The sequence below is a fragment of the Vanellus vanellus genome, assembly GCF_965231255.1.
Source record: "Vanellus vanellus genome assembly, chromosome: 5".
NCBI lineage: Eukaryota > Metazoa > Chordata > Aves > Charadriiformes > Charadriidae > Vanellus > Vanellus vanellus.
In genome coordinates, this window is record NC_138910.1 from 63506601 (window position 1) to 63525687 (window position 19087).

General features: G+C 40.9%; 1 protein-coding gene across 1 annotated transcript in view; it reads left to right on the plus strand.

The window, feature by feature from the left end:
• Positions 1-19087, plus strand: part of TGFBR3 (transforming growth factor beta receptor 3) — a 118561-nt gene that overhangs the window by 35662 nt on the left and 63812 nt on the right. Inside the window, exon 3 of the mRNA XM_082483214.1 lies at positions 12720-12904. Coding sequence (XP_082339340.1) covers positions 12720-12904 — 185 coding nt within the window. The remainder of the gene's footprint in view (positions 1-12719; positions 12905-19087) is intronic.

Genomic DNA, 19087 nt, shown 5'->3' on the forward strand with positions numbered 1-19087 from the left:
GCCAAGCTGCTGCTTGTCCCCACTCGTCTGCCTATGCCGTCCCCTGGCGTTAGGGCTCACATCTCCCGGGCATGAAGCAGTGTTGCAGTTTCTGCAGAGTTTAACTTACTGTAGCAGCTGTCCTCTGATTTTTCACCTCAAAAACTGAGGACTGAGGTTTTTTTGAATCTCAAAGTACAAATTGAGAGTAGATATAAAGGAGGGAGATTGTAATTGTACAGCATGTGCAAAAACTAAATCCCCTGACTTTCACTACTGAAATTGTGTGAGGGGTATCCTTTGAGAGGATTTCTTGTTTGGGTTTTTTTTTTTTTTTGTGCGCTTTTGAATATGCAGAGCCAAGTCCTTGCTGGTTGCTGGCTTTAGGAATAGCCGTAGTTTTGCTGAACTACATGAGCCGTCATGGATACAGTCAGAATTTATTTCCTTGCTGACACTACAACAGAGGCTGAGGAGAGTTGGTTAACTGAGTGGGGGCTGGGGAAGGGTACAGTAGGTTTTGACTTCTTTTTATTTCTTATTTTATATCTTTTTTTTTTTTTTTTTTACACTTACCAAGACAAGACTGAAACTTTAAATGTTTTGAGGAGGGAAGATTTATTTTGCTTAAGCACTTGACACGGATCAGTTTTCAAGGTTTGTGCAGTGAGACGTTTAGTGATAGTGAACTCATCCTTAAAGGGTCAGTTACAGGAATTCAGCCTTCAATTGAACTTGTAATCTTGTTATTTTTAATTAGGAAAGGGCTGGTACTGTTTTCAGTTATGGAGCTATCTTCCCCCAAGACTGTTTCCTTCCCTTTGGCCTTTGCTGCTTCTGAGGTCCACTGCGTTTGATGGGGCTGTGGCAAGCAGTTGCCAGCTGCCGCAACTGGAAGCCCGAGTAACAGAGCCACGTTTCTTCATTTTATGAAGGTGTCTGTCCACCGATGAGCATTTTCAATCCGTTTGCAGCTGAGGAGGTGGGAACGACAGACCCAGCACATCCCGGGCTGGCTGGCAGCATGAAGATCACACGTTTCAAAGCTGCCGCTCTTGTTCCGACTCGGCCAGCAGCATGTTTATCAGATCGCCCTGACATTCGGCATTGAGCAGATGTTCCCTTTTTTAGTATAAAGTGATGTTCCTGACCTGCTAGCTGAGATTAGGGAGGGGAAGGCTTATAAAGTTTCATGCTCGACTGAAGCACCTATACATCAGCACAGAAGGCCTTCTGACAGGCAAAACCAAGGGGGGGGGGGGGGGGGGAACCCCAACCCCAACCCAAAAAACCCTCTACATCTGCTTTTCACTGAACGCCTGGTGTTGCAAGCAGAGTCCACATGCTTCAGTACTGGCAAAGGATTAGAGGTGGTGACTGCTAGCCTGTTCTTCAGACACAAACAGCAAGTCTTCCATGTGCCCCTGGGGGTGATGGTGAACTTAAAGCAGCAGAAGAGTATTGCATGCAAGTTGCTATTGAGCTGAAAGCTGCACCATCTGGTACTCTGCATCTCTGTGGCTGTCAAAAAAGATATTTTTGAAAGGAAATCACCTCTTTCTCTCCAGATGTGCATGCATCCATATGCACCAACATTCAGAATTCATTATTTCATCTCTCAAGACCAAAAAGTGACCTGCCAATACTCCAATTGACAAATAAAAGCATGACATCTTATTGAAAGAAGAGGCCTTTGTATGTAGGTGCTGGTGAAGCTGAGAGGACTGCATAGGAACTGTTTAATGGAATAATAAGGGTTGGATAGAAAAGAAAACAAATGACAGGGAAGTTTAGGAGAGTTGTGGAAAGGAGCTCATGGCAGGGGAAAAAAGGCACAGACGGAGTCTCTAAGTCGAATGTGCCTATGTATATGAAGAAAAGGAAGCAGTTTGGGCCCAAATAAAAGAAATGAAACAAAAAGGAAAACTTTGGCTACGCTTCTATTTTGGAGCATGGATGACCTATCAAAAAGGATGCTAATATTATGAATTAAAGGAAAATCTGTTAATGTTTGTAGGTGTCTGTAATACTGTAATCATTTAGAAATGTTTGTTGAGTACTCAATAGTTTCAATAGCAGCAATTATAAAATTTTCTAAATTAAAAGAGTAGCTATCAAATCTGTGGTTGGTATGCATCCTGAATCAGTTAACACAAGGCACCTTTAATCTCTCCTGATCTCCTTGAGGTTGTTCTCATTAGCCATCAGGTAAGACTTTGGATATCAGCTGTTTCTGCTGCATGGTAGTGCCTCTTGGACCACCAATAAAGCGCCATGTATTTTGGGGCCAAAGATGGCTTTGTATGTAGCTCCAACTGGAAGTCAGTGGGGGTCAAGCATGTGACAGCTACTTGTGTTTCTGAAAAACTGCCATAGGATTTTTTATTTTTAAATCATTCTGAACTAAACTTTAAGAAAGGAAAAAAACCCAAACACCACCAAACAACAACAAAATCCACCTAAACCAAAATTCCTACCCCTGCTCCCAATCTAGGGAATATGTTCTACAATCTCAGTGTTGCTGTGTGTTTTGGTAGCTTTATCTATACCTATTGATGATGCCTGAGATGGGATGCCAACGCTTCCTGTGTTGGTTCAAAAATCCTTAGAACTTGTAACAGCACTTTCAAGAGCGCCCATGAGTGTACAAAGAACTGAAGTATACATTTGCAATTTAAATAGGTAACATTTTGCTGAGAGAGTCAGAAGACTTGTTTTCTTAGATAGATCAGACCTCAGCAGTCTATGCTTATGTTTACACGTGTGTTTTTGTGCGTGCTCTTTGATGATGCATGAATTCCTGTGTGGCTGATCGTGAAAGTATGGTTCTCTCTCTTCGCCTCCTGAAACTGATTTTATGAAGCCTGGAATTTCCTTCTCTGTCATCTTTAATTTACTCATTTTCAGGAATACAGTAACAGCAATAGTGTGGGTAGGATGGTTTGAGGAGTTTCAATACCGATTTAGTAAAAATACAATGGTTTTGAAACCTGTTTTAGTTATTTGTGCTTTAAGCAGGCATTTCAGGCATTTAATTTTTATAGGCTGCTTTTTTTTTTCCCTTTTGGCCCCAATATGGAGCTCTCATGTAAACCAAGCAGAATGCTTCCTGCGTTGTCTGATAAAAAGTGCACTTCCATTCATTGTTTCCATGCAACTTCCTATCCTTTCTACAGTAAAGAGGGATAAATCTGAGACAATTTATGGGCTATCTCTGGGGAAAAGAGACTTTCACAACAAAAATTTTGAGTATTGTTTGGAATAATGAACAAGGAATGTTAGAAATAGTTTGTGTTTGTTGATTTCTTCCTCTTTGTGCAGTCACAGTGCTGAAGACTACTTCATCCATTAACAGTGATGAAAACTGAATGCTACATTTGGTTCTTCCATTATGGCTGTTAAGGTACAATGGTTACTTGCATTTTAGATACCACTCGTTATCTGAAATAATTCTGTATCTTTTACAGTCTTAACACAAGTTTGTGATGGAAGTCAGGCATTTCTGAAATACAGCCATGTCTGGGGGGAAGCCCTCAGTCTGAATAATGTTGGCCACTGTGTAAAAAAGCATAGGTGCTCCATGGGACCTGAGATTTATGCAAGAGGATCACGTACACTTCAATTTGAGATCTATGGTTGGAAACCTGTCTATTTTCTACTACTTGGGGATAACAACAGGAAAAACTCAGCAACCCTTTCTGAAACGTCAGTGGACTACTTTCCATTTTTTTGGCATGGAAAACAGAAATTGTGCTTTCAGGGTTTATTTAAATGAAAGTCATCACATTAATGCCGTTCTGTTTATACAGATTAAAAAAAAGCTTTTATACTAGTAGAGTGTTTTCTAAATACCCACTTGGGAGAAGGGACGTGGTGGGGGTGTGGCAGAGAAGAGTGCATGTATGGATGAGGTTGCACATTTAGGCACGGAAAAATACTAGAGAAGAGTTCCTGTAAGCAGCATTTTGTTGCAAACCTCAAGGGCAGGTGGGGCTCTGACAGTACTTCTGGTCAGAAAGAAGTGCAGCAGAGGTTACATAAAATGTAGCTCTGTGGTACAGCACATCTGCTTTGAAAGACTTCTTTGTTTTCCAGGTACAGATGTTTGTTTTCTAAGATTATGGCTCATGCGTAACGATGTCTTAAAATTGTGCTCAGCGGATATTAAACCAAACAGGTTTTTCATTCATTGCCTTTTCTGTTTTATTAGCTTAATGGGTGTGTAAACAAGGCAGCTGGAGTTTCTTTTGTTAAACAAGATACTAACTGACTGACTTTGCCTAGCTTTGCCTTGCTTGCTTAGGTATTGAAATGAGTTTTGCTGTATAGTGAAAGAATTTGACTTTACCATTTACATTTTTTCATAAAATTGATAATTTAGGTATAATTCATCATTTCTGAATAGCAGTGCATTGCTACAGAAGTTGAATTTTATTTGATGGTTAACTTTTCCGCTTGAACTTGCATCAATTTTACATCCTGATAAGGACAAAACATCAGCAGAAGCTTATTTTTTAGGAAAGTAGAAGAAAGCATTTCTGCTTTCAAAATGTAATTTGAATTTTTGCCAGCTGGAAAAAATGTGAGAGCTGTGCGGGCAACACTTGAGGTTAGATGATCTCTGCTAAACAGATGAGATAAACCTCGTGCTTTTACCAGTAGCTAGGAGCAGTGAGAATGGATATTTTGCAACACACCCTCCACGGAGGCATAAGAGATTATTTTGCTTAGAAGGAGAAACCAGCAGCAGGAGTTTACCAAACATAACAGCAATCTAAAAAAGGTATGGGGGCACGTCATCTGTAGGTCTGAATGATTCCCAGTGGGCAGGCAGAAGATGCTAGGTAGACTTTACTATGTGTAACAGAAATGTCTAAAAGACTGCAGAAAATACACAATCAAAATACATTGCAGATTAAGTGTAATCTGATATATTGAAACATCTGAATAGTTTGGCCCATGGGTGGAATAGGTCCGGGCAGAGTTGATGATAGTGGAATGGGTGTTAATTGGGGGTTGATAGTTGGGGATTGAGAGCACAGGGAGCAAGGGTCTGATTGTATGTAACATTAACAGTAGAAACCACTGTGAAGGTGAAGTATGTAGGTTAATGCATAATTCCAGAGGATAATTTTTTGGTGTTTTTTTTACCTTGGAGAAAGGGGGGAGGAGCAGGGATGGTGTCATGGTGTTGCTGAAGATTAGTGGGCTTTGAGCACTGGGATGGGGAGCCTCTGCTGTGTTTTTGCATAAGCACATGTTTTTAGTTAGTACAGCTTGTATGTTTTAACTCCTTCTACAACCAAGTCTTGCCATTGGTACTGAATATTTCTTGAGGATAAGTTTTTCTTCTCAGTTTAAGTTTTATAGCTTGCTTATTTCTAATAGAGATATGTGCAGTCTCAGATTTTGGGTGTGTTGTTTGTTTGGTTTAGTTTGTTTTTTCAAAATAGCCAAAATCAGTCCATGTCCATGAATCTTTTCCCCTGTAATTTTAAACCTCTCCTCCTTGCCCCTATAGTAATTCAAAAGTAGTTCCACCATGAAAAATACTATTTTCTTGTTGAGAAGCCTATGCTAGATGTGGCAGTAAAAGAACTCCCTGAAAATTAAGGATATGAAGGGAAACTTACCCAGTCCTGTGTAAAACAGCTATGCTGTGTTTGTGTTTTCTGTACAATGCTTCTGTCTCCTTTTTGTCGTATACCCCCACTTGATTTTTCTGTGCATGTTGTTTTCTCATCGACTTTTTTTTTTTTGCTTCTTCAGTCCATTTCTGCCAGAGCCCTAAATTGCAATCAAGGGCGTTCATGAACATTTACTCAATTTCAGTCCTGCTTCGGTTGCATTTCACAAGGGGTCTGCTGTTCTTTCTGCTAAAGTAGAACGTGTTCTAAATTCATTGATATCAGCCAGTGGTTATGGTGCAGTGATTTGAACAAGCTCTCATCAGAGTTATTCAACAAATGTGGAAACTGTGAGCTTTTAAAAAGTTTTAAAATACTTTTTCTGGGGAATTCCTAGTTTATGTAGATAGTCTTATTGAAGGGAGATATCTACTGCATTTCAACACAGTCCATAGTTGCATGAGGAAAGGCTTGTAAGACCTAATATGGAATAGCAATAGTAAAATAAGTACATAATTAAGTGTTAGGACATATTATAAAATGCCAAACTTTTTTTTTCCTGGTATCACGTAAACACATAGAAGTTCCAGAGAAGGGAATATCCAAATTAGAACAAAATGTATTTAATACTGTAAGCTTATTTCTGTTTTCTTATTCCCCATCCCTCTAAAATATCAAACTTTTTATTGCAGTATTGAGTATATCCTATTGTAACTGCTATTTTTTTGAAACCTACGGTTAGATTTCACAGTGCAATAAAACTGCACTTTGTAAATAAAAACTAACTAAAAAAAAAACCCACTTCACACTTTAAAATTTATTTCTGAAATATTAAAATATCTGGGAATTGCTTTTTTTGTGAGAACCTTTGCTATTCCCACGCATTCCTGACTATGTACTAAGGCAGAATAGTGATACTGAAACCCACCAAGATTTTGTTTGTCATTGAATTTCTTCCTCCTCCTTACCAAAATCATAGCAGATGAGCAGTAGTATCATTCTGCATTGTGTGCTGTGTTTCATCAGAGTTGGAACTGCTGCCATGAGCTGTATAGAACAAGAAAACCGTAATGCTCTCCTCCCCTACCCAGCCAAGCAGTCTGGAAGACACAAAGATGAATCAGCGGTAGATTTATAAAAATACAAAACGCTTTGGATGGTAATCTTCTACTTTAGTCTTCCTACTGGCCAGTATGAAGGTCCAGTGTACAAATCTTCCTTTCAATATCTTGCTTTTCTTCCCTGCATCTTTCTTATGGTGGTCACACTTATTCAGAGAGGAAAATCGCATAATCCAGGAAGAGTTGTGAACAGTCCAGCTCCTTGTTGTTGGTGATTGTGGTGGAAATGCTTCTCCTTTTCCATGAGATGAAATGCTGCAGTTTCCTCTATGCCACTGCCTCTCATCACAAAGCAGCTGTGATGCTTCCTACCATCTCATCTTTTCCATCTCTCAGGGCTTAAGGCTGCTTGCCAGAATTGACTGATCTTGAGCAGGGATGGCTTACTCAAATGCTTGCTTAGGAGTGTGAAGCTGTTTATTTTTTTTTATGGTCATCTGTAGTAAAAGCTGCTCTTTATATTAATGGTGGAGGTTGTTCATTATCGTCTACACCATTTGAACTGCCAGGAATTTGACTTCCCAGGTGGTCTTCTGTGAAGAGGTGCACAGGCAGCAATTTAGTAGTTGCTACAGAGCCACCCGTACTAGATAAGTAGTAATGACTTGTATTTTCTCTTTGAGTGACGGGCATCACTCCTCTCTGTAGATTCTTATATGTCTCAATCCTTGAGCATAATTTTTGGTATAAATGCTTCCCTTGGTGAGAAACCCTTTATAAGAAGAAGGTTGTGTAGGTGGTAACAGTTGCTCCATGTGGAATGGTGGCCCTTCACCCATGCACTTGTATCTTTAGAAATGAGCGGTGTAGGTTATAGGAAGAAGTTATTACTAAGTCTGCTCAAGTGCTCTGCAGTGAATCTTAAGCTTTTCAGTTCGAGAGAAAATGGCTTCCCCTCCTCTTGTTTTTACAGAACCCTGTTGTCATTCAAAAGTAGGTTTCAGGATCCTGTCTCTTTTCTTCCTTCTTGTTCCAGTTGTCATTGTCACTAGCTGATGAAAAAAATGCCCTTAAATTAACCTTCTCCAAAAGAACTTTTGTGGAAGTCTGTCATTTGGGCATACTGAAATCTCTGCTTGGATAGTTAGCCTCCTCTAAGACTTGCTTTTCAGCGTATAAAGTGATAAGTTCTAGCAGGATCTGCAATAATTTATATTACTTTGTACCTGACAGCACGGAGATCCCTGGTGTTCCTCAAGTCTGGAATTTGAACTTTTGTCTTTATGCATGATGACTAGATTTGTGTCATTCCCTCATTCAAAAATCAATTAGACTAAATCTGTTCTTCTTCTAAGGAGTGTTATATCCCATTGGTGTGGCTTGTATCCTCTGGCGTGGTGTACGGGAACCATGCTAATGTGCCATGGAGCCCCCAGCACAGATTCACGCAATTTGCAGAAGCTGGTCACACTTTTCAGCTGACAACACTGTAGAAATCTCCATGGAAATACAACAGAAAGTATATTAGCCTTTACTATTTGAATAAAATCCATCACAGTTATGAGTTGGTCTTGGGTTGTTCTATTATCCCCCTTAGCATCGTACTCCTATTTCTGCTACTTTCTTACAGCAGAACACATGTTACTCATTAGTAGCATGGATGATATGGGAAACACGAATGTTGAAATTGTATTGAATATGTTCCAGATGTTAGTATCAAACAAGGTTGGGTCTGCATTAAGATTTCCTTTAAAATATTCTTATTAATTGGAAGTGGAAAATAATTCAATACTAAATGATTCTCTAGAATTTTAAGTTCACTAATAATTTGCCATCGTAAAACACATACGTAATAAGCGGTTCTTATAAAACTGCCTAACCTGCTTTCCATCTTCAAAAGGCTTTGCAGGCATTAAGCAGCTAAAATTTGATTGTGGTAAGAGCCAGGATTTGCTAACATGGTTAAATGGATACATGGTCCAAAGTTAAACAAAAGCCCAAGGATGGCTGTGCGTTCACAGCTGCCGTCTCAGCAGAGAAGGGACTAAAGGCTTGTAGCTGCACTAGGATGTATAAACTGGAAGATACTTTTGACTCTAAGGGCCAGTTTGATGGGGGTGAGATGCAAGAGAGTATCTGTGCGTGTTTGGAGCTGATGAGGCAATCCTGATGCGTTAATTGGATGAACTGGCCCTTAAGCAGTGATGGTAGTGAATTTTGGCAGGATGTCAGTGTCGCTGATGCAGGGGAGGTAGGCAGGCACGGGGTGTGGGGTTGGGTGGGAAGCTGGTGAGCCTGATCCTGGCATTTGTGCAGGGCAGAGCAGCGGAACATTAAAGCCCAGGCAGGATGGGTTGACGTTTCATGTTGGCTTTCAAATACAAGCAGGCGGCACAGAGGTGATAAACTATCAGACGAGTAGTGTCATAGAAGGGGCTTTCTAGTTGTTTTTTCAGAGTGGTAAATGTGCATTTTGTAGGATTTAAACTACCTAGGGGAAGTAACTGGCTTTCCAGTCAAGAGGAAGGTAGCAGAAGGGGTCTGTGAGGGAGCCAAGAACGGTGAGAGCAGCTAATTTTGGAAGAGGAGAGCTCTTGCTGCTCCCACTGTAGTGTCAGTGCCTCGGAGTGGCACCTACCTGTCTTTGACTGGGATGGACCTGCAAGTGCAGTAGGAAGTGCTGCAAAGAAATGTTGTTAATTAATGTTTAGTGAATAGCTAGGCAGTGCTGGGGTGCGTGCAGTGTAGGAGTAGGCCAAAACAGAGCAAAAATGGAGAGAAGGTGGCAGAAAGAACTGTCTTGTGCCACCTACAGGCTAAGCATCAGTGGACTTTGTGATCTAGAAGTAAGTTTTCCTTTCACTTGGTACTAGCTCCAGACATGCAGGTGTGTGCTGGACATGGCACTACAGCCACTTTAGTGGTTGGGCAAATATGCAAATTTCAGTGCATGAAGATTGCTGTCTGGTACTGCCAACACGTTTAAGAGAAATAATGTTCAGGAGAGTCTTGAGTTCCTAGGAAGGGTAGTACGGGCCTGGGACATAGCTAGGCAAAAATGCAACATCTGGAGTGACCCTTCTGTTATTTACCCCACTGTCATTCCTTGTACATTGGCAGTCTTACAGCATATGTGGTCTGAATGCAGTAGAGCCAGCCTCCAGGAGATACTCTGACCTTCGGTTCAAATTTCAAGGGCTGTATCTTGGTCACTCGTGAGGCTGGCCTGAATGCAACTCTACCACATGCAGTAACTCCCCCAAAACTTTGGTTTCTTATATTGAGTTGCTCAGAGCAACTCTGTGCACCCCTTCCTTCAAAACAGAGCAGACAGAAGTGGCGTGCCCCGGGCTGGTGGGGCACGAGCCAGCGTGTATCCGGATGCCACGCAGCTGTACTGGTGTAAGAGCAGACCTAGACCAGTAAGGCTTGCCGAAGAAGCACTGCTTGAGACTGGTACAGCCACACGGGCTCGCTGCCAGCAGGGAGATGGGGTTTCTGCAGGAGATCTGGCCCACATCCAGCTGGGATGGCGCGCAGGCAGGGCGGGCATGCCTCGGTCTGCCCTTCGCTGTGCAGATAAGCTCAGCTGCCCACGGTTATCCAGGATGTGAACTTCTGCTCCGTCTGGGAGTATTTCCATCTTGCACGTCAAGTAGGACAGAGGGCCATGAAAGAAGGGCTTTCTTCATGCGCACTTGAGGTGCCAGCGAGGGAGACGACTACAGACAGCCTGAACGTACCAGTCTCTGTTGTCTTCATGTGGATGAGTCCTTGTAGGAAGTGAAGGGAAAATCCAGGTGTCTTCTCCTCTGATGTAGCAAATTTGTACAGTGTAAAGACCAGATGAAGTCTGGAGGAGAGGACTGGTAGATGTACTCCACAGAAATAGGTGTTCACAAGGGAATCTGTCTGCTGAGAGGGAGGTATTAGCTCTTTCTCCTGAACCTTTGCTAAGGAAAATGCACGGTTTTGTCAGCAACTCCATTTCTGTCTTCTCCGAGTCTTGCACCTTGTTCTTCATGTGCATGTCATGACAGAAGCATTTTAACAAATGTCAGGTCCGTTCTGGTCTGTAAGAAACAATTTAATGAAAGCGCTCCTTGGCTCTCAGTTTGTTCCCCAGCCCAAGAAATGCTTGTGGAGTTTAGAAGTGCTTTTTGTGCAGGTTGTATAACGTGGTCTGCAGCAGGACTTACACATCAGTGGCTGGGCTAATTGAGTAGTAAGTTCTCTGATCTGCACTTGTACACCAGGAGAATGAGGTCTCTCTGCTGGTTGTGTTATTGTTACAAATTCTAATTATTTCTTCAACTGTTACAAAGGGCAACTTGTTCATAGATTTTTTTTTTTTTTTTTTTTTTTTTTTTTAAAACTGAGTATCATTGCTTGGCCTGGTCCCATTTTTTATGTGTATTCTTAAAAAGGAATTTAAAAAAACCCACAAACAAACCTCAAATCCTCCAAGCTGGTGGTCAGTGCTACTACCAAGGCTCCCCATATAGAGAGCAGAAAGTTTGTTTATCCTCTGTACCCAAAGCACAGGCATGCGTGATTTATGCCTTGAGCATTGCCTTTAACAAATATTCCTGTTCTGTGGGAGCTGGCAGGGTATGTGCTATGCACCGGTGGCTTTCAGGAACGGCCCCTTTGGCAGGGCAAGGCACGCGTGGCCCCAGGCTCTGCGGAAATCTCCCTGGGCTCAGGGGCCTCTCTTTTTCCAGATAAAGTTTCTTTTAAGATGGACTCTCTGACTTCTAAATGGCCAGCTGCTGACTGTGTCTTGAGTGAACTGTCTTTTTAACCAGCAAAGTGTAGGCCGGTGCTAATATAATTAAACATATGTGTGCACCAAAGTCAAGTGAACTCTAGTGCTACAATAGCTGGATGTAGATTTCACAAAACCAGAGCAAGCTCTGCCATTTGATCAGTTGAGGATTTTTTTTTTTCATTTTGAACTCTTTCTGCAAGAAGCATTTTATTTCAATTGCAGATGTACGCTATCTGGAAAAAAAAAATCATGCTTCTAGCTTATATTTCTCTTTTATGCCTTGTAGCCTCTGAACTGACTGGTTCATGTGAGCCTAATCCTTATCTGAGTTACTTTGGTGCAAATTAGGGGTTAAGTCAATTGACGTTCTCCTGTGACCTTCTGAATCAAAAACATACTGTATCTGTTATGGTCAGGGGTGGGTTTGAGTCCTTTTGGAAAAGCAGGGCTGCTTTTCATAAATATTTGTCTTGCTTTAGTTTCCTGAGATATAGTTTAAATGTAAACTACTCCGTATGTTTCGGCTTTTGTGCTATCTTTCTGCATCACATCACACTGTCTCACGTACTATATAAGAGTATGGCACTACATCATGCTGTGGTGATTATTTGAAAGGGCGTACACTCTGTTTTGGACTAGATATCTGTTATCAGTGTAGATAATTGCTGTCAGACACAAAATAGACTCAGTAAACAAACATTTCATTTTATCATGTGACAGATGCCTGCTGTTTTGTACATTGTATTTGAACGACATTCACTATAAATCACCACTGCTTCAAAAGCAACAAATCCAACTAACCCAAATCCTTCCTGAAGTAATTACTTTATACTAGAGATTAACTTTCCATTGTTATATATACATGATTACATTTTTCAATGTTTGGAGATAACAATGTTTGACATAAACAAATAATTCACATCGTAAGATGAACCAATTCTTCCTACCACTGTCACTGCTTTGTTTTTTTCTCCTTTGTTTTTTTTTTCCCCTCTTTTATCCTTGGTTTTCTCCCTGGTAAAGACAAGACTACCTTCAATTTTGGAATTCATACTTTAAATTTAGACTTTCAGAGAGCAATGAACCAACAAGTTAGCATATTCTGGAGAGCTTAAAAAGGCAACAGAAATAAATGTCTTCATTTTGTGAGTAATAAACATGAAGCCTGTGCTTGTGTTCCTGTGGATTTTGTGACCAAAGGGATGGTCATTATTTGACAGGTGTAATCTATGTATGGCTTTTTTTCCTCCAAATGATGTGCATCTCTGTCTTCCTCTGCAGGTCCTGTGCCACGGAGTGAATGTATCTTATTGCCTGTTAACAATTCGCACCCCGTCCATGCCTTATTGGAGAGTTTTACAGTCTTATCCGGCTGTGCAAGCCGAGGCACAACAGGCTTGCCGCAGGAGGTGCACGTCCTCAACCTCAGAAATCCCGAGGAGGGTCTTGGCCATCATGAAAGAGAGGTAAAGGGGAAATTACTTTTCATCCAAATGTGTCTTCAAATGGGACTGTTCTACATTAATTTGCTGAATAAAGTTATTTCTGAATTGTGACCAGAAAGCCTACAAAGAAGCATGCGCGATTTGTGTGGACGCTGTCTGCCTATGCTTTGCGTGTCATATGAGTAAACCGCTTCCATACTCAGCCACTCTCCATCACCTTTCACAACCACGAAGTATACTTAAAAAAGGTGGGAGGGTGGGCAAAGGAAATAAGAAACAGATTTAGATCTACAAGAGGCCTTTACAGAATCGGCTGTCTTCAAAAGCAGATCGTTTACCTAAATGTGTTGTAAATTAACATGAATACTTCTGGATTCCTGCCATGACCACTATAAACAAATATTTAAGTTCAGATTCTTTTACCCCTGTAATACATCCTTAATGCTTCACTGAGGGAGGAAAGCAAGGGTTGCTGACTAGGGTAGTACTTAAGTGCAGTCCAGTTACTTATTTATCTATGTTGCTCTTGGAGAGACTGGCAAGAACTTGAGCTGTTCTGAAAGCAACAGCACAAGAAGAAAATTTTTGATGTTAAGTTGTGCAGTACTGTTGTTTACTCTCAAACACATCAAAACAGAGTGCCAAAGTGAAAAGAAAACATTGCATGCCATGACAGCTGAGCTTCTTAGTTCATGTTCTTATAGTATTACACACACAAATCCTTAGTACCGCATCCTGTGAGAGCAACGTGCGTGTGCACAATTAGCAGAATTTGTAATGAGAGAACAAAGATGATGATCTAGCAGGCGGAAGCTTAGAAAAAGAGGGTCTAAATCTGTGCTGAAAGAACTTTTAAGTGGAGGCTTTTATAGTGATTTAAATAAAGGCAGATACTCTTGGCCGTAATCAAAGTCTTTCCACTGACTTCAATGGCAGCCTTGTTGGGTTTGTGGTGTGTTCAGCTCAATGTGTATTGTATGCATCTGTGACACTTCAGCTGTTGTGTTCATTTTCAGTATATACGCTGTCTGAAATATCTAGTGTATGATGAAAAAGTTATTTACTATTTTTTCAGTAGGATTCTTATTGGCTGCCCTTAATCAAAAAAGTCAGGTTGTCTTCAGTTCAACTGTCATGAAATGAATAGAAAAATTTGACTTTTTTTTCTGTGGGGCTGGGAATGAGGAATAGAGATTTTTTTTGTTTTGTTTTTGTTTTTTAAAGCCTTTCATTGTTTGCCAGGCACAGGGTTATCAGCTTGATGAGTACACTGTGAATGCCTGAAAAAAGTGTAGGTACAATCAGTTCTCTGGGCATAAAAACCAAATTGTAGTTGAAATTTCTCTTCTTTTTTTTTTCTTATGAAAACTAAACAGACTTATGTGATTCTGCTTCTGATTTGTCAGTGCCTCTCTCATCACCCAGGAACCTTTAAATCCATTGGCAAGACATAAACAAATTTGTTATGAGGACTAGATCTCACAAGATAATCACAACTTTTGTTGACAATGGGCAGAAGCGTGCCCTTGCTGTGGGGACGTGGTGTAGTGGGAGCTTGTAACTTTTTAGTTACTAAAGTGAGCCCGGGGATGGGATGAAGCAGGCTACAGCTGGGTCTTGTACCTTCTGAGAGACCAGAATGAATCAACTGCAAAGCACACATTTGCATAAACTCAAATTTCCCTCTGGTTTGATGCTTCTACCACCACTTGCGTAACAGTGCAGATTCTGCGCTGTTGTGTGTGCACGCACAACATGAGCTACAGTCATGCGTGCACAAGGTTGTAGGCTGTGCCACTACCGTCTAATCCTCTTGATAGAATGATCGATTAAAATATTTGGCTTTGAATAAAAATAGTTGCTGTCTAGTAGAAAGAGGCTGCTTGTGTCTCCTCTAATGTGCTTACAGTAAGAAAACAGTTTGCCCCAAGCTGTCTTTTCTGTGTACTTCTGTGGTATACTAAAGTGTAGGGCACAGAATATATTTCATAATCTGTAGCCCTGAGACTGTGAAGACACTGTCCCAACCAGTTTCCAGTCACAGCCTGTGGAGATGGCTGCTCTAAAAACGCACAGGAAGCTGGAGCAAGGCTTGCTGGCGGCAGCATCGAGCAAAAGAGTGTAAACAACTTGGAAAAATCGGTTTTTACTTATAGGATCAGACTCGGAAAACAAAGCAGAGCAAATGTTATCTTTTCCATTATTGTGAAAACCAACTCCAAGTGGCCTTTTGTCTTAAAGTAGAATGTACCCATCACCTCAAGTTACATTCGTTTGATTTACCAGCTGAGGTATTTCCTGTTGCCTGCAAATGCTGATAGCAAAGCTAGAGATTTGTTTGTCATACAGTATTTCCAGTATACTCCAGAATAAAACTAGTATTTTTGTTTGACAGTACATTAGCTAGATTCAGCAGCATCGAAAACATGTTTAAAATAAACCACGCATTCATTCAGAGGTTGGCTGAAGTTCTGATGACATGGAATGCAAGATCTGAAAATCTTTAAGTGAAGGCTTGCTTTGGGGGAGGAGGTCGGGTTTTGTTTTGTTTTTAACCTGCCCTGTGCTAGATGCTGCTAAATTACACATTCCTTACTTGCTGGGAGGAGTGTAAACTTCCCCTAGCAAATTCCTTGGAGAGCTGATGCATTAAACATACTTGTGCAGTTGTCCTGGTTCTCATAAATATGCGATGTACATGTATGCATTAATTTAACTCATTTTGACACTTGTGTAGAATATACAGACAACAAGCGTTCACAAATTTAAACACTGGAGGGGTGGCTGATGCGGGGGGAGGGTATGGCAGGGGCATGTGTTCCTCCTGTAACACATGCAGGCTTTTCTGTAAAGATCAGTAAGGTTTGGGTGCTCTTTCTTCCCTGTAAACAGAAAAAAGAATAAATAGGTGGACTAGAGATGTATGGGATTATGTACTCTGAACAAACTTTGCAAAACTAAATCAGTAATTTAGCGCTTTCAGATTTAGGCTGAAATCTGGTAATAAATATAAGGTCGTGTCCTGAAATGCTGTAATCATATCTGTGATCTTCAAGGAATTTGTTTGTATTTTACTTCGTTAATCCTCGTTGGGGTGACATCTCATTTTTTGAGACTGTGAAGACACTTTCTTCAAGTGAGAACCCCAAAAGTTCCAGTCTTTTTTCAGGTATTTCTTAAAAATGTCTTTTATCACAATTCATATTGGCCATGCTTTATCATAGGAAATAGAATACGGGTGCATGTAATAGCCACAAGTGTTTATGTTGAACTTGGCATGAAAAATGCAAGCCTTTTTTGTTTGTTTTATTTGATCAAATATTCCTGGGGAAGTGAGTGCATGTGTGCATTTCTCTACTGATCTGAGTCTCAGCTGAAAGCCAGGAACTACTGAACTCTTACTCAAATCTGAAGAGAAAGTTATTGTATCTTCACTGCTTCACTTTACCAGTTTTTAGGAAGGAGATAGTTGCTTTCTCATGGAGCTGTTTGTTTTGTTTGCAGAGGCACTTGGAAACTCTAGAGATTTGCATGAGAAAAACATGTATATAAAGATGTAAAAATTATTTTAAGATGAAAGTCACTCCTTAGATAGGTATATTATCGAGTCCTAAATTAATGGAGGATTCTTTTATTATACCTGTCCGTTGAATTTCCCTGAGCTGCTTCAGGCACACAGCCACAATTGAAATAGCTAAAGGGGGAGCAGGGGCTTATAAAATTAATCTCATGTGAATACTTAGGATTGAATACATGTGAATACATGGAATCAGAGCTTCTGGCAATGGATTCACTATTGTTTTCGTTGACATCCTCATCCTCAATAGCTTTAAGATGTTTTGCCCGATACAGATGTTTAACATGTGTTATGTGAAATGGAAGGGAGGAAAATCAAGGACTCATCTTTATTTTTATAATTTTGAGTAATGCCACTGAGTCCATAACAATTCGACAGACTTTCCCCCCACTGTTTAATCAGTGTTACCTGGCAACAATTTCATAATAAAAAAATATTTTCCTTTGAGAGCAAACCTGATACTAAAATGCCTGTTTGCTCCTGTAGAGCAGCCTAATTATAACAGCCAGGTACTTACTAGTGATGTATCTCAGGTTCCTGAGCCGACTCACTTAAAAGTCATAAAATGATGAGCAAAATTATTTAAGTCCAATATATAAGTACTTTCTGAAAAGATCGTCTAAGTTGTAAATACAGGACAGGAAAAGCCTCTGAAACAGCTGGTAATGTATTTCTACATCCTGAGCTTTGCAGTGCATCCTGAATTCTAGATAATTCTTTGGTGTCACAATGGTTTTGTATTTTAAGACTATGAAGATCTGTGACAACGAGGGTGATGAAAACCTGGTTCATTTTGCCTATTTTTCTGCATATTTACTGTATTTCCCAGTGTGTTCGTTTAAACTGTTTTCAAAAGTTTACCACCACAATAGCCTTACCCAAGGCTATGTCAGGGAGAAGATGTTTTGTTTCATGCTCAGGCATCCAGAGAGCTGGGGACAGCCTTGAGATACAGCTGTGATAAAGGGGCCACTTTCTGAGCATGCTTTAAACACGCTGACCTCCTGCACCAGAGCCATGGTCAGAGGGGGCCCAGAGGTCTTGTGCCGACAGCAGGCAGGAAGGGAATTCAAGGTTTGTTATTTGACGGCTGGGGGTTTTTGTTACCTAGTTGGTTGTTTGATTCCATTTTGTTTATTTCTTCCTCTAAAAGTGCATCTGTAAAACAAGTTTCCATTTGGTACCAATCAAACATCCACTAAGGCTGTTTTCTGAGACTTCAGGATCTCACGTATGGTAAAAATAAGGTCATCTGCTTTTTCTCCTGTGGCTTTTTAGTGCTGAGCTTAGTGTCAGCTTGACCAGCTGCTCTAAAACTGACAAGACAGATTAGTTTGATTTCAGTTGTTGTGAAGCACCATGCAGCTTGGGTTTAATAATCCAAATTAAAATAATTGGATCATTATCCTATGCAGTCCTAAGCTCATACTAAAATAAAAGGCTCAAGAATAAAGAGTTTGTTACTTCTATGAGATTAAACTTTTGAGTAAGACCACAGACTTCACTAACATTAATACTGGATCTGTGCACTGTCAGATCGCTTGGCTGTACAAATTTGATGTTTCTGGTGAGCTGACCAGAATATGTGGTGCAGAATTAGGCTGGGAAGTAAAAGACACGTTGCTTGGTTTGCCAGGCTGTATTACACCTGCTGTCTGCTTGTTTACTGTGGTATGGTGGGAAGCCTACGCTGCTGCACGTGGGTATGTCTGATACTTCTGGCCCTTTGTTTTGCAGAAAAATAGTTGCTGGTTTAGAAGAAGCTGTCAAAGATAAAATAAAACACTGTGCCCGTGCCTCTGCCACGGTACAGATCAGATCTGAACATTGCAAGGGTATTTTGCTGTTCTTACCTCTTTACTGTTTGACCACCTTTGCTTGGCAGCAGTTATGGGTATCTAAGTACAACAGCAGACTTAGAAGTGGCAGTACAAGTATATGCAGGGGTTTCGAACCAGGAGTGGCACGAACTACCTATAGTGAGATGGCTTGAGAGAGGAGTGATACAGGTGGCTATGTTGCTGCCCGTTCTGTCTGGGGATGAAGGAGAGATGGAAGTAGTGGAGATGCTTAGTCTTTCTGGGGATGGAGAAGTCTGAGGTGAGACTTCAGATGAGAGGACCAGTAATTTGGTGGCAAAGGATCTCGTTCCAAATGTGAGAAGGTAAACCCTAAAAAGAAGACTAAAATGCAGGAGAGGTTTGGTGAAAGTCTGGGCTGATTTCATCCAGCTTCATGAGTCAACCAACAGGAGAGTGTCTTTCAGGAAAGATTGTCTTTTGTCACTTGGAGCCTGACACTCTAAGTCAAGTAGCCAGCCAGTTCAGTATCGGGAGCTGACAGACTCTGGAGTATTTTGGGAAGCGAGTTTGGCCGCTTGGGAAGTTCTTGCCCCATGCTTCCTGTGCTTGACTTTGCAGTTTTGCTGTGACGTGTATGCTAGGTTTGCTCACACCGGCTTCCCCAGCTTCAGTGGGGCTGTAGATCTTTTCTGGTCCAACATTACCAAGAAGCTGTATTTACTTTTATACCTCATAATTTTATGGGCCACTGTGGATGTTTCAAGATACTGTCGCCGGGTCTGGGTGGGTGCATAATATTAAAATTTTCCACAGCACTTGGTTGGC